The following is a 16,216-nucleotide window of genomic DNA, read 5'->3' as shown; positions in this document are numbered from 1 at the left end:
CTGGGGGCATCCTTTAATTGCAGGGGGCATAATTTTATTGTAGGGGCTGGGACATCATTTATGGCTGAAGGCATAATTTTATTGCAGGGGGCTGGGGACATAATTTTATTACAGGGTGGCTTGGGGCATCATTTTATTGCAGGGGGGCTGGGGCCATCATTTCATTGAAGGGGGGCTGGCCTGGGGGCTTCATTTTATTGCTGTGGGCATCATTTATTGAAGTGGGGCTGGTGGCATCATTTATCGCAGGGGTCTCAGGGCATAATTTTATTGCTGGGAGCATAATTTTATTGCAGAGGTGCTGGGGTCATCATTTTATTGCAGCAGGCTGGGGGCATAATTTTATTGAAGGGGGGCTGGGACATTATTTATGGCTGGAGGCATACATTTTGCTGGTGCATCTTTTTTTGCAGTGGTGCTGTGGGCATCATTTTTTGCAGGGGTGCTGGTGGCATCATTTTATTGCAGGTGGGCTTGGGGCATCATTTTATTGCTGGGGGATATAATTTTATTGCGGGAGGGGGGTGAGAACATCATTTTATTGCAGGAGGCTGGCCTGGGGGCTTCATTTTATTGCTGGGGGCATCATTTATTGCAGTGGGGGACTGGTGGCATCATTTATTGCAGGGGGGCTTAGGGCATCATTTTATTAAAGGGGGGCTGGGGGAATCTATTTATTGCTGGGGGCATCCGTTTATTGCAGGGGTGCAGGGGGCATATTTTTATTGTAGGGGGCTGGGACATCATTTATGGCTGGAGGCATAATTTTATTGCAAGGGGGCTGGGGACATCATTTTATTGCAGGGGGGCTGGGGACAATTTTATTACAGGGGGCTTGGGGCATCATTTTATTGCAGGGGGACTGGGGCCATCATTTCATTGCAGGGGGGCTGGCCTGGGGGCTTCATTATTGCTGTGGGCATCATTTATTGAAGTGGGGCTGGTGGCATCATTTATTGCAGGGGTCTCAGTGCATCATTTTATTGCTGGGAGCATCATTTTATTGCAGAGGTGCTGGGGGCATCATTTTATTGCAGCGGGGCTGGGGGCATCATTTTATTGTAGGGGGGCTGGGACATCATTTATGGCTGGAGGCATACTTTTTTTGCAGGGGGGGCTGGGGACATCATTTATTGCAGAGGGGCTCAGTGACTCTCCACTCATAAATGACAAGACATATAATCAATACAAATATGGAGCAGTTTATTTTTTCTGTCAATTTAAAAGAAGATACTTGAAAAGCCTTTCCAATTAAAGAGCTGCAAGATGTGCAAAAGCTAAGTGGTTAAAGGGATATAGAAATTAATATGAAGGCCGTTTAAAATTGTATTTGGAGCATATTCTCTGTAAGGCTTCCTTGTGCACAAAACAAGTAATTGCAAAACCTGTGATCTTTTTTTCTAGCAACCATTTTTGCCAATGCATGAATAATGCAGAAATATTTCTAAATACAATTTTAACCCCTTAACGACTGAGGACGTGCAGGGTACGTCCTAAAAAAAAGGCAGTTAACGCCTGAGGACGTACCCTGCACGTCCTCGGTGTGGAAAGCAGCTGGAAGCGATCCTGCTCGCTTCCAGCTGCTTTCCGGTTATTGCAGTGATGCCTCGATATGGAGGCATCCTGCAATAACCTTTTTAAGCCATCCGGTGCAGAGAGATCGGTGGCTCACTGCGTTGGTGGGTGGGAGCCGGACCGGGAGGCGGATGGCGGCCATCGATGGCCCTGGTGATGTGGAGGGGGGCGGGATCGTGGGCGGGGAGAAGGATTTACAACCATTTGTGCCATAATTGCACAAGTTGTTTGTAAATAATTTCAGTGAGAAACCGAAAGTTTGTGAAAAAATTTGTGAAAAAGTGAACGATTTTTTGTATTTGATCGCATTTGGCGGTGAAATGGTGGCATGAAATATACCAAAATGTGTCTAGATCAATACTTGGGGTTGTCTACTACACTACACTAAAGCTAAAATTAACCCTACAAGCTCCCTAAAAGCTCCCTAATTAACCCCTTAACTGCTGGGCATAATACACTTGTGGTGCGCAGTGTCATTTAGCGGCCTTTAGCGGTTCACTGAAAAAGTGAACGATTTTTTGTATTTGATCGCATTTGGCGGTGAAATGGTGGTATGAAATATACCAAAATTGGCCTAGATGAATACTTTGGGATGTCTACTAAAATAAAATATATACATGTCAAGGGATATTCAGGGATTCCTGAAAGATATTAGTGTTCTAATGTAACTAGCGCTAATTTTGGAAAAAAGTGGTTTGGAAATTACAAAGTGCTACTTGTATTTATGGCCCTATAACTTGCAAAAAAAGCAAAGAACATGTAAACATTGGGTATTTCTAAACTCAGGACAAAATTTAGAAACTATTTAGCATGGTTTTTTTTTTGGTGGTTGTAGATATGTAACAGATTTTGGGGGTCAAAGTTAGAAAAAGTGTGTTTTTTCCATTTTTCCTCATATTTTATCATTTTTTTTATAGTAAATTATAAGATATGATGAAAATAATGGTATCTTTAGAAAGTCCATTTAGTGGCGAGAAAAACGGTATATAATATGTGTGGGTACAGTAAATGAGTAAGAAGAAAATTACAACTAAACACAAACACCACAAAAATGTAAAAATAGCCTTGGTCCCAAACGTACAGAAAATGGAAAAGTGCTGTGGTCATTAAGGGGTTAAATGGCCTTCATATTAATTTCTATATCCCTTTAACCACTTAGCTTTTGCACATCTTGCAGCCCTTTAATTGGAAAGGCTTTTCAAGTATCTTCTATTAAATTGACATAAAAAATAAACTGTTCCATATTTTTATTGATTATATGTCATTTATGAGTAGAGAGTCAAATAAGTTTTAGTGAACAGATTTCTATAGTCTTAGTGACTCCAAATGAGTTTGTGTGTGTGTGTCTGCCTGTAGTCTCTGTCCAGTACTTGTGTTATGTGCTAGAGGTTGAAATAACTAACTCTTTTCAGGTGCTAAATACTTGTTGGTGCCAGTAATTTAGTGATATGTATGTATATGTGTATGTGTATGTATATATATATATATATATATATATATATATATATATATATGCGTGTGTTTCTTGGGCGTATCATGCCAGTGCCTCACCCGCCTCTGACCTCACCGCACATCACTGCTGCACTCTCAGACTGAACTGGGTATACATCCCACGACCCTCAACATGCTCAGCCTTGGGTGCTCACAGGAAGCTGTGCTGTCCGCAGAGTTACAGGCAATTAACCCCAGACAACTGGGTGCAAGGTCCATAGGAAAAATTACAAAATAAATTGATACAATACATAGAGAAAGTCCAGAACTCGCTTACAAGCTCTCAGCTAAGATTAAAAGCAAAAATGTAAGGGTTAGTTACCGCATTTGGCCAAATGGGACAAGCACAGGTACCTCGTCAAGGTCCCTTCCAAAACCTGAGTCCCTAAAACAGCCACACAATGCAAGCTCTCAATCCAACAAACTGGGAACAAGTGAAGGATGCACAGGCTTATGTAATCACCCTAGACATATACAAAACACGGAAGGGGACTGCACTCTCAGACTGGACTGGGTACACATCCCATGACCCTGCAACATGCTCAGCCCTGGGTGCTTATTGGCACTCACAGGAAGCCGTGCTGTCCCCAGAGTCACAGGCAGTTAACCTCAGACAGACCTTCTATTTTTGCTTTTAATCTTAGCTGAGAGCTTGTAAGTGAGTGCTGGACTTTCACTGTGTGTTGTATTAATTTATTTTTTAATTTTACCTATGGGCCTTGCACCCAGGTCTGTCTGGGGTTAACTGCCGGGGACAGCACAGCTTCCTGTGAGTGCCAGTGAGCACCCAGGGCTGAGCATGTTTGGATCTCCTCTATGTATAAAACTGCAGGGTATACACAGTTTTATATATAGAGGGGAAAATTTCAAATCAAATGTAACATCCAAGGAATATACAATTGAAAGTTGTGTGAACTGTAGATCCAAATTTGTGACCTATATGGCCTGGTGTACCTGTTCAAATAAACAATATATTAGGTGTACCTCAAGGGAGGCCAGGGAGAGAATTCGCCAGCACCTCTCAGATATCAAAAGATCAGATGCTAAATCAGAATTAGCTAAACATTTTATAGATAAACATGCTAGTTCAAATTTGACATTCAAATGGAAAATTATAGAAAAATTTAAAAAAAGCCAAAAAGAGGAGGAGATTTGAACAAATTATTGTTCAAAAGAGAGGCCTTTTGGATTTTCTCCCTGGTCACCAGAGTTCCCAATGGATTTAATTCCATTTACAACATCAATTTCTGGGAATAGGAATATACTCCCACATAATGATAGGTTCCAACTCATGAATAGTGATAGGTTGATAGTGATAATGTCAGTAGTATCACTTTCACATATATATACAAATTTAAATAGAACAGTGTTCCTGTTCCAGTATACAATTATTTTAGGATTGCAACCATTGAGCATCTGATAGTCACAAATGAAATTTAAAATTTTAGAGATGATTCCAAGGCATTCCTATCATCATGTTCAAGGCATGAATGATATGTATAAAAACATGTCAGACAGACTATTACCTTAACAGCTGTTTGTAAATACTATTGTGTCAATTTTGTTCTCTTTTTTTATGGATACTAAATAAACTTGGACTTTTATCAAGAAGTTGCTGTGCTGGCTTATCTCTAATTTTCTGTTCATGAACTTTCCCTACAAAGCTGAGCACCTTTTTGAGTCCAATCAGAAAACTTTACAGCACAGCGCAGTTCCATTTTTTCCATTGGTTCACAGGAGGTGATCATTGGAGGCGGTACTGGTCATCAGGCAAAGAAAGGGGCAGGATCTTTTAAGATGCAGAGAACCAAGGAGGCTGTAGAGATCACAGGACAAGTGTAACTCCCCAGAGAGGCTAAGGAGGTAACCTTCCGGTTTGTGAAGCAACCCCGTGTCTCATAGAGCTGCGGTAGCGGTCGTTGGGACAACGTGAGGTAGATTGCTCTGAGAGACTGGATGTAAGCTTTTACCCTTACCCTGGGGGAGTTCCGGCATCGCATGCGTTCAACGCTTGGTAACAAACAGTCCCCCTTTCTTCTGTTAATACTAATTATTGACTGCTTGCTTGTTGTTTGAGCACAGGCTCATAGGGGTTTCTAACTTGTGTTTATATATATATATATATATATATCTATATGTAATCATCTCTCTCTTCCACTTTTGGTGCCCTGTTGAAGCCTTGAGGGAATATGTTAACACTGTCACTATATTTTCGCTTCTGCTTTTACTTTCAACTTGTATTGCGTGCAGTACCCGACAAATGCAAAAAACTGAAGTCTAGCAGAGTTAACGCACAAGTGGGAACGATAAATAGCTCCACACTCGTTATAAAGCCCTAAGTAAGTCACAATCTTCTGTACCTTCACCTTTGGTCTGACTTTAGTGTTGGAAAATGCAAATGCCAGTCTATATTTATTTAAAACAACAATTCTAGCCTTTATGATTACATTACTGTACTAGCGTTAAGATGGTATTATGTATATAACAGTATTACAAACAGGGCCGCCATCAGGGGGTGACAGGGGTGACTCCTGTCAGGGGCCCAATGAGCCAGGGGGGCCCCATGAGGGAAGAACTAAAAAATTTTTTTTTTTTATTTTAAATTTTGACAGCCACCAGTGGGTACTACAGCAGAGTGCTAATTGAGCATGGATAGAACAAAGTCCCACAAGCCTTCTAAGTGTATATAACTTTATTGAAATTGGAGAAAATAAAAATGATAAAACAAAGCAGAAATCAATCCAGGACAGAAACACACAGGTCCTACGCGTTTCGGCAGAACATTGCCTTAGTCATGGACACTAATACTTAGTACATAGATCACCCTTTAAATACACCTGAGTGCACAGGTGTAGTATGCCTGGATTGGCCAATGGGACAGAAATATCAAAGTGACGTAATGGATGGGGGCAAGACTGACGATTAGAACAGAATAAATGAAAGGGATTTATAAAGCTCATAAACTTTATATTATATGTAAGCAACATATTATAGTTAGGAATAGGGGGGAATATTTTTTGGCTAGATAATGGCAATATTATGAACTTACAGGTGGGATGCAGCAAAATGATGTACAAGCATGAGAAAGCAAAATAAACAATGATCTAATCACAGAAGTAATAGTTGAATTAATCAATTACATAGCTCCACTGTGAACAGTCCTTATATTCCAAATTCAAGCATAATTCATAAATCGCTCATTCCTAGTTAGGAGCCTAGTGAGCATAATCAATTTTCAAAAAATTATATCAGAATTGGATAATAATAGTGATGCTTGTATGTTGTAATCATACCAAAACCTGACTAAAGTACATAAATATATTTAAAACACTAGCATATTCCTAACAACTAGATTCCCTATTGATCCTCAAAGAGCCTTTATTATGAGCGGGTATGGGCTAACTCATCTCTATATATATATATATATATATATATATATATATATATATATATATATATATATATATATATATATATATATATATATATATATATATATATATATATATATATATATATATATATATATATCTCAAATCCCGTAACTAATAGTACAGTGGAATATATCTCATATAAGTTATTTATGGTGGCACCAAAAATTAATGATGTCACCATCAATATTGAATCCATTGGGTCTTCTGGTATTCAGCTTGAAAATCCAGAAAGCCTCTTTGTAAAGTAATTTGGCTGAGCGATCTCCCCCTCTTATAGATGGACGAATGTGATCTATTACCTGCCATTTAAATGTCATGACCACTTTGTCATGAAAAAAAATAAAATGTCTGGCCAGGTCTGAGCATTCAGAGCCATTCTCAATGTTATTTAGATGTTCCCTAATCCTGGTTCTTGCCTCCCTAGAGGTGCATCCTATGTATTGTTTATTGCACTGTGTGCAATCCACCATGTAAATAACATAGGTCAAACGGCAGTTGGTATATGAATTAAGGTCATAGACCCTTTGAGTCACTGCTGACTGGAAGTTATTTGTAGATCTTGTATGGCCACAGGCTATACAGTTGCCAAAATGACATCTGTAATGCCCCTTAACTTCCAACCAACTGCTTCTGGGTAATGATGATTGACGTATTAGACTAGGGGATAGGGTATTACCCAGTGTACATCCCCTTCTTGAAACAAAGTTGCAGCCTTCTGAAGTAATGTGTCTGAAACTATCTTCAGCCGCAAGAATTGGAAGGTGCTTTTTCACTATGTTACATATGGCACTAAATTGTGCACTGTATGAGGTCACAAAAAGTGGCTTAGAAGCATCAAATTTATTCTCCTTGTCATGATGTATACCATGATCAATAAGTAATTGATTTCTATCCAACCGATCGACCTCCAAAAGTGCTCTGCTCACTGTTTTCTTGTGATAGCCTCTTTCCAATAAATTCTTCATCATGGTCTGACTCTCTCTCTCTCAAAATCTTCAATATCCGTACAGTTACGCTTGATGCGAATAAACTGGCCCTTGGCTACCCCAAAACCCATATGTCTTGGGTGATTGCTTCTTCCATGTAGAATAGCATTGGTAGCAATGGGCTTACGGTATAGGGTGGTTTTAATAACCCCTGCATCCTTATCCCCTATCAAAAGGAGATCCAAGTAAGGTATGCTGATGTTATCACTTGCATATGTGAATTGAAGATTCACATCATTGGTGTTGAGATATTCCACAAAATGTACTAATCTATCATGACCCCCCGTCCAAATGAACAGGAGGTCATCGATATATCTTTTGTACATTATGGTTTCAGACTTGAATGGGTTTCTATCTGCAAAAACGTGGCACAGCTCCCACCAACCCATAAAAAGGTTGGCGTATGCGGGGGCAAACTTGGCCCCCATCGCTGTGCCACGCCTTTGCAGATAGAATTTGCCGTTGAACAGAAAAAAATTATGGGTTAACAAGAACTCAATCGTCTGTAACAGAAACAGCTTGAGACTTTCACCATAATTGCTGAAATTGTCCAGCATGTATGACACGGCTTTGAGACCACTGGCATGGGGAATTGCTGAATACAGCCCCACAACATCCACTGTTAACCAGTGTGATCTCTCATCCCATTTCACTTGTTGTAAGCAATTTAGTAAGTGCTTGGTGTCTTTGATGTATGTGGGCAATTTGAACACAATGGGTTGTAATAGAGATTCCACCCATGTAGATATGTTCTCAAACATTGAACCAATTCCTGCCACAATTGGCCTTCCCTTCACCTTCTCCAAGGATTTATGTACCTTGGGGAGGTGATTTTAAATTGGAATAATAGGATTTGGGACAAATAAAAAATCCGCTGTGTTCTGGTCCTAGATGCCATTCTCTATACCATCATCAATTAATGACACCAATTCTCTCCTAAATTCATCAGTGGGATTACTCCTCAAAACCTGACACACCTCTGTATCCCCCAACTGTCTATTTGCCTCTGTTAAGTTGGCTGTCTTGTCTTGGACCACAACACACTCGCCCTTATCCGCCTGTTTAATGATAATTTCATCTCTGCTCTTGAGAGACTCAAGAGCTAAGGCCTGGGCATTGGTAACATTAGGGCGGGGGTGTTTGCAGTCAGCAGAGAGTTTGATAAGGTCCTCCTCCACCCTGTGGTGGAAGGCTTCTAAAAAGGGGCCTCTCTCCCTCGTTGGGTAAAATATAGATTTGGGTTTAAAACCCCCATGCATGATCTTGAGGAGAGATTCATCAACTATTGCTTCTTGGCCTAAAGTATGGAGTTGTAAAAAATCACACATTTCACCAAAATCAACCATGTCATAGATTTTAGGGAGATCTTGAATTAAGTTCTGTGTCGGGAACATCCCCTAGTTGCTCTTTATTCCAAAAATACTTTTTCAAAGTTAAATCACGGACCAATTTATTTAAATCCACTATTGTATCGAATAAGTTAAACTTATTAGTAGGAATGAAACCTAAACCCAAACCCAATACTTCACATTCTGGTTCAGTGAGAGGGATGCTGGGAAGGTTAACTACATTTAGATTACATACTTGTTTCTGCCCCCTCTTTTGTGTCTTCCTACCCCTCTGCCTCTTTGTCCTCTTCCTTCTCTTCCTCCCCCCTCTCCTGCGGCTGGGTCCCTGTGAAAAACCTGCTGATCATTTCTTATTATTGAAGGGGCTAATTCTGTGGTCATAGCACTTGTTTCTCCTTCATTCTCACTAAGAAATACTTGTTTTCTTTGCTCTGAGAGGGATGGTAAATTAATGTCATTCCTCTTTGATGCATTTCTAGTTAGCATAGTATCATAACGACTGTTACTATCAGATTTAGATCTGACTGCCTGCTCAGATGACACAGTGGGGGGTATAGATGGTAAAGGGGGGGCAACCTGTTGTAAGGGTGTGTGTTCAATAGGCATAGGGGTAGAAAAAGATACATGCTTGTCTAATTGTCAGGATGCATTTCTGCCTCTTGATCTTGATCTAGATCTAGACCTATTATTAGCGGTATTGTTACGTATATGCCACGTATAGACCCTGTTATGGACATGATCTTCACTGTCCCTCATAAATTTCTTAAGTTTAAAATTGTCAAGTTCAACACGAAATTTATTAACAGAGTCCTTTAGTAATAGGTCCATATCCCCATATTTGGGATGCAATGTATAATCATTCAAACGATTCTGTAGGTCAGCTAGCTCCTCACGTGTTGATTGCAGAGCTGTCTCTTTAAATCTAATAATTAATGTCATCAGTCTCCTGGAACATTCAGTTAGAATCTGGTTCCATTCTGTAACAAAAGTGGGATCATCAACCTGAAAAGTGGGATATTTATTCATATGGAGCCCTCTGGGAATTAGATCCAATAGTAAATATTTTTCCAGGGCCCTTTTATCCCACCAGATTTTATATTCCTTTATAAGAGTTTTTTCCATAAGGAGAAAAATGTCACTAATAGACAGTGTCTCTTTTTGATTGACAAAAGTATCCTCTATTGTCAGCCTGTCCATATCCATAATTGCCATTGGTCTTAAAGAAAATAGGTCACGATTCTCCATATCAAAATTAAATCCCAGAAAATTCAATAATATTGTAAAGTGGGGATTCCTGAGACCCAAAATACAAAGGAGAGTGTGGCAAATAAGTCAGTGAACCAAGCCGTATGAGGGAAAAAAAATCAGTTCAATATATACAGTAGTCCCTCACTGTAGCTCAAAGTTCCGGTAAATTTCCCAAGTCACTAAGATGTACCTATGGCCTTATATAACACTCACCCGCTCCTGGTCTTTCCTGTGGTTGGGTCAATCTTGTGGCAGCGGATAGTTCACCAGGATACTGTCCGTCCTCAGAACAGCCTGGGTCCCCGCATCAGTCAGCTACTTTCAACCACTTCGGTTACCGACCTCTTCAGGGTGAGCGTTGTGTAGCAGCGCGTCCCATCCACGCTACCGGCTAAGCACTTCCGGGTAGTGACGCAAGCAGGGTAAATTTTTCCTCCTCCGGTCCAGGATACGCTGAGGCTTAGTGGGTGAAATGATTAGGCAAAAATAGAACAAAGTCCCACAAGCCTTCTAAGCGTATATAACTTTATTGAAATTGGAGAAAATAAAAATGATAAAACAAAGCAGAAATCAATCCAGGACAGAAACACACAGGTCCTACGCGTTTCGGCAGAACATTGCCTTAGTCATGGACACTAATACTTAGTACATAGATCACCCTTTAAATACACCTGAGTGCACAGGTGTAGTATGCCTGGATTGGCCAATGGGACAGAAATATCAAAGTGACGTAATGGATGGGGGCAAGACTGACGATTAGAACAGAATAAATTAAAGGGATTTATAAAGCTCATAAACTTTATATTAATAATTGAGCATGGGAAATGTTATTACAAGGAGTAAAGTATTAGCATTTGAGAGGATTTCTTAGTGTGCACTAAACCACTATGCTCAGTGTGAGACAGACTTGGCACTTTGTACAGTGTGTGCCTGAGTCAGGCGGCAGATCACTTTAATTTGAAGAGGAGGTAGGACTTACTTAGCAAATGTTTTTTATTTCTTTGTGCAATTTTGGATTGTAACTTCAGTGTGGTAGTAGTTGTATGGTGGGGCTAGGGGTCCATAAAAACACATTTTTTTTAGCAGCAGTGTATTTATGATTATTTCACAATGCTGTAGGAATTCTATATTTAAAACCATGCAGAAATGTTTCCTACTCAATACACAAATGGTAGATGTCCTTTTGGCAGATATGCATTTTATATATATATATATATATATATATATATATATATTACATTCCAGTTTACTGCCCCTTTATGCAAGGACTTTCCAGATGCAAGGAGGCATCTTATCTAAGATTTTTACATCTGCATAAAATTTTATACTCTCAGACTAAGATTGCTCAGTGTTTGAAATGAGACAGGTTAACTTAAAACTGTTCAGTTTACACTACAGCTGACTTAGTTTTGAAATACATACCAACAAGCCTAAATCCTGCATTTAACCAGATCTAATGGTATGAGTACCACAGCTTTTGGTCCCACCAAGACCATATAGAGTACAGCATTTTCAAAATCCATAAGTACAGCTGACAGATGGGAAAATTTGTACACTATATTTGAAGTGGTGCTCTTGGTTGGGGAAAATAGGGAAAAAACAAACAAACATATGTCAACCTTTTAAAGGTACTTTTCTTCATCTAGCCATCTACCCAGCTCATTAATGTACAATTTTGAATTCACAGAATTATTTTTGTTTGCACATTTACAAATATGATTCTTTAAAAAGTGATCTCTTAATTTCTGCAATTTTTTTATCATGCATATGTATGTCACACACTGTTGATTTAGGGGATGCAAGGTGCATAAATGTTTCCTCCTGTGAGTGTTTCTGTGGGTGTATGTGTTTATGTCTTTGTGCTTTGGTTTGTGTCTCTATGTGTATGTATTTTTTTATCTGTGGGTCTCTCTGTGAGGGTGGGTGTGTATGTCTTTGTGCATTTTCTGTGGTTGTCTGTGAGTGTGTGTGCATATGTCTTCAAGCTTTTACTATGGGTGTTTCTGTGAGGGTGTGTGTGTGTGTATGTATGTCTGTGTTTTCTGTGGGTGTCTCTGTGAGGGTGTGTGTATCTTTGTGTGTTTTCTGTGGATGTCTCAGTGAGGGTGTGTGTATGTATGTCTTTCTGTGTTTTTCAGGTGGTTGTCTCTCTCTCTGTGTGTGTATGTCTTTGTGTGTTTTCTGAGGCTGTCTCTGTCGGTGTTTCCTTGGGTGTATGTGCAAGTTTGAGTTTGTGTGTGTGTCCATTGTCTGTTCCTTTTTAGGACATTTTTACCTTACTACTAATTATTCACATCTTTCTACAGACTTTGAGACTAACAAGACCTTTCCGGAAGTAACCAATCTACCATTTAACCTTTAAATTATTGTTTAGTCAGTTCAGGGCTCTTCCTTTCAGCCACTGCATGCTGTTGTCATAATTTAGCTGTCATCTTCCTTTACAAAAAGATAATCAGAACTCCATATTTTGTTTTCTAAATCTCCTTTTTTTACAAAACTGTAGTTTACCTCATTACTTGTCAGGTCAATGTAAACAAGTGCTAAGTGTCTGTTTGGGTGTCTGTGTCTGAGTGTGTTTTTTTGCGTGTCTGTTAGAGTGTCTATATGTGAATCCTTATGTGTGAGTGTGTTTGTGTGTTTCAGTGTATGAGTGTGTCTGTGTGTGTGTGTTACTACTTTTACAACATTTCCAAGTTTAAATATACGTTTTAGTCACTTGGTCAAAAATTGCACATGTCAAAGGAGCGGGGGGCCCTGTTCAATGGTTGAGTCAGGGGCCCCAAAATTTCTAGTGGCGGTCCTGATTACAAATTATATAAAACTTTCTTTAGGTTGCATTCCATACCTAGCACTACTGAATTTTGCAGCACTATACAAATAAATTATAGTAATAATAATAGTAGTAATAATAATAATTGTAATCAATTTTAAGCTGTATTATGACATGTAAATATTGCCTAAATAATAAAATCTTGTTGTTTACACTTGGTCCCATCCCCTCTCCAATCTGTTCCATTATACAGATGCAAATATACAAATATTCTAAAATCCGAACTATTCAGAAATCCAAACCTTTTCTGTTCCCAAGCAGTTTGGATTAAAGGTTTTGTACCTTTAGTGTGTTGTATTTTATGCATAGCAATATATTTATGAATGTTTTTTTCAATATATTGATTTGTTTTTTTATATGTGCTATAAAAAATGGATCTCCATGGCTTTTGTTAAGAGGGTTTTCATAAATAGATCCTTGTATATGTTTCATGTTTTTTTATAGCTCTTGATACACTCTACTTATGTAGGTCTATGTGTCAATTCAAAGTCAAATGAGGTTATATCCAAATACAAAACCAAGGGCGAGATTACAAGTGGCGTGGCATATTGCGTTTTCACAATTGTTTCACGAGATGAGCTTTTTGTGCTAGTCAGATTGCACTCGTATTACAAGTTAAAAAAAACGTATTTTGCACAAGCGGTAACCCAACTAGCGCGAAAATTGAACATCAAATATTGTGTGCATTTGCATGTATTATTATTATTATTATCGGTTATTTGTAGACCGCCAACAGATTCCGCAGCGTATTGCTCCATTAAAGTCAATAGATAAAAAAAAAAAAGTTGGGGGAAAAAACCCTCACACCTTACTATTGCAATATCCTGACGCACATTAAATTAATTTGCCCTCAATCGGTCATGTTTATTTTCAACTTGTAATATTTGTGCTACTTCCAACGCCTGCAAACAGCCGCAATAAACCCGATTAATGATCCTGTGCAACTGTTAGAGCGCCACTCGTAATCTAGCCCAAGGTGTTTACTGTCCCTTTAAAAGAATTCTTAAAGATGAAAAAAAAATGAGTCAGAGACAAAATATAAAATATGATAACACAGCTTAAAGTTGTCAGAATAATCTGACATTCTTATTTTTACATAATTAAACACAATCTTACCATTAGAACACCAAAAGACCACCAGTCAGCACTCTGCGTGTGTCCTTTACGATTAACTACTTCAGGTGCCATATACTCTATTGTTCCACAAAAAGAATAGGCTCTTTTATCATGATCAATGGATTCTTTGCTCAACCCAAAATCTATTCATATAATGAAAGCAAAAAAAAAGATGACACATCAGTTACTGTCTTGTTTAGTTATGTTACTGCATTATGCATGGCTTCATTTCAAACCACATATTTCTTGCTACATACCTGTTATCTTGATGTGACCCTCTTCATCTAAAAGAATGCTACAAGCGCACAATGACAAGAAATGAGAATGTGTCAGTCATAGCACAATATGTTTCTAACTCAAAAATACAAAAAACAACTCTACAAAAAAAAAGAAAAGTTAGACGAACAGCTATTTCATTATAATGTTTGTACATTTGAATTGCAAAGTATTGTTCTCTCGATCATTCATTTCAAATGTTTTTCTGAGAACTATGTACAAGTCTGACAAAAATAGATACATTTATCTGTTTAAAAAAGCAGTAGAGATATTTTGTCTAAAGATAATAAATTCAACTTTTGTTCCAAGTTGTAAAAACACAGTTAAAGGAAAATGAAACCCAAAATGTTTGTTTCATGATTGAGATAAAGGGGTAGATTTATTAAAGGCTGAGGGGGGCATGATTCACTGTAGCTTGTGGAACTCCGCCCCCTGCACACTCGCAGCCAATCGGGCCGCTAGCAGGGGGTGTCAATCATCCCGATCATGGGATGATTGCAGTCCGTCACCTAAAAAGTGGCAGAGAAGTTCAAGGACTTTAAACACTTTGAGATGGTAACATAATATGATAAACTGTGTGAATAAAAAAACCCTCTACAATATACTTTCATTATTTATTTTGTCCCCTTCTCCTGTAATTCCATTCTGAAATCGTAAACTTTTCAGTTCCTGTTAGAAATAGAAGTGCAGAACACGGTTATATTCCACACAGCCATTGACTGCACACACTAGTGGTCTATTTAAAATTGTCCATAATTGGCCACAACAGGGAAGGTAACCTAAGTTACAACATGGCAGCTCCCATTGTTTTATAGGCACTAAAACTTTACACTTATTTTGTCACTATTTATTTAAACGCCTAATAAAACTTTAAAAAATACATCCCCATGTTGTTCTCAGACTAATATTTTCTTTGAATGCATCATTCTATCAAGCATTTATTTAGTATTTAATGTCCCTTTAAGGAGCAGCGGTCTTACAACTGCTGCTTCTTAATTTCTGTTTCTGGTGGACTTGAAACGATGGGGTATCGATGCAGCATCTACTGCTTGATAATTCTACCTCAAAGAATGCAATTTTAAAAAAACTTTCCAATTTACTTTTGTTATCTAATTTGCTTCATTATCTTGGTATCCTTTGATGAAGAAACAGCAATGCACATGGATAAGCCAATAACATGAGGCATCTTTGTGCAGTTACTGAGCTTTAATGGGTATTCTTTTCAACAAAGGATACCAAGAATATGAAACAAATTAGATAATAGAAGTAAATTGGAAAGTTGTTTAAAATTGTATGCGATATCTGAAATTATGAAAGATTTGGGTTTACACCAAATGTATAACTTTGAATAGCGCAACTCTGTTAACGTATTCACCTATAGATTTCACTGGAGCTCAAAAACTGCAAAAAACCTGGCCATGTTTATTAAAGAGCGCTAAATCCAACATGAAACATGAATATATCACATTCCAATGTTCTTCACATAGAAGAATATGTTCTATTCATACCTATATATATATATATATATATATATATATATATATATATATATATACGCACACACACACACAGTATAATGTGTAAGTGTGTATGTGTGTATATGTATATATACACACACACAGTATATATATATATATATATATATATAACATATATATATGTTTCGTGCCAGTTTTTATTTCTACGCTTATTCAACACGTGTTAAATTAAATTGCTCTAAAGAGACGCATTTACTTTCAAGTTGGAGTACATGCACAAAAAGTAAAAAAAATCCAATATTAGTTGCACGCTACAGTTAGGGTGTGGCTCATAAGCTAGCCCTATATATTATTACTTACTTTATAGATAAATATGGTAACTAATTACTTATTACCTTGATGTTAATGTTGACTATGTTGATTTAGTTGTTGA

The 16,216-nt window shown here is 38.1% G+C and overlaps 1 protein-coding gene across 1 annotated transcript in view; it reads right to left on the bottom strand.

Moving 5' to 3' along the window:
* Positions 1-16,216, bottom strand: part of LOC128656883 (ribosomal protein S6 kinase alpha-2) — a 631,966-nt gene that overhangs the window by 210,647 nt on the left and 405,103 nt on the right. Inside the window, exons 7-8 of the mRNA XM_053711048.1 lie at positions 14,287-14,324; positions 14,030-14,172 (exon numbers count right to left, since the gene is read on the bottom strand). Of these exons, the coding sequence (XP_053567023.1) occupies positions 14,030-14,172; positions 14,287-14,324 (181 nt within the window). The remainder of the gene's footprint in view (positions 1-14,029; positions 14,173-14,286; positions 14,325-16,216) is intronic.

The sequence above is a fragment of the Bombina bombina genome, chromosome 4 (assembly GCF_027579735.1).
Source record: "Bombina bombina isolate aBomBom1 chromosome 4, aBomBom1.pri, whole genome shotgun sequence".
Taxonomy (NCBI): Eukaryota; Metazoa; Chordata; class Amphibia; order Anura; family Bombinatoridae; genus Bombina; species Bombina bombina.
Note: the sequence above shows the minus strand (reverse complement) of the source record. Positions and strands in the feature narration are given on the sequence as shown.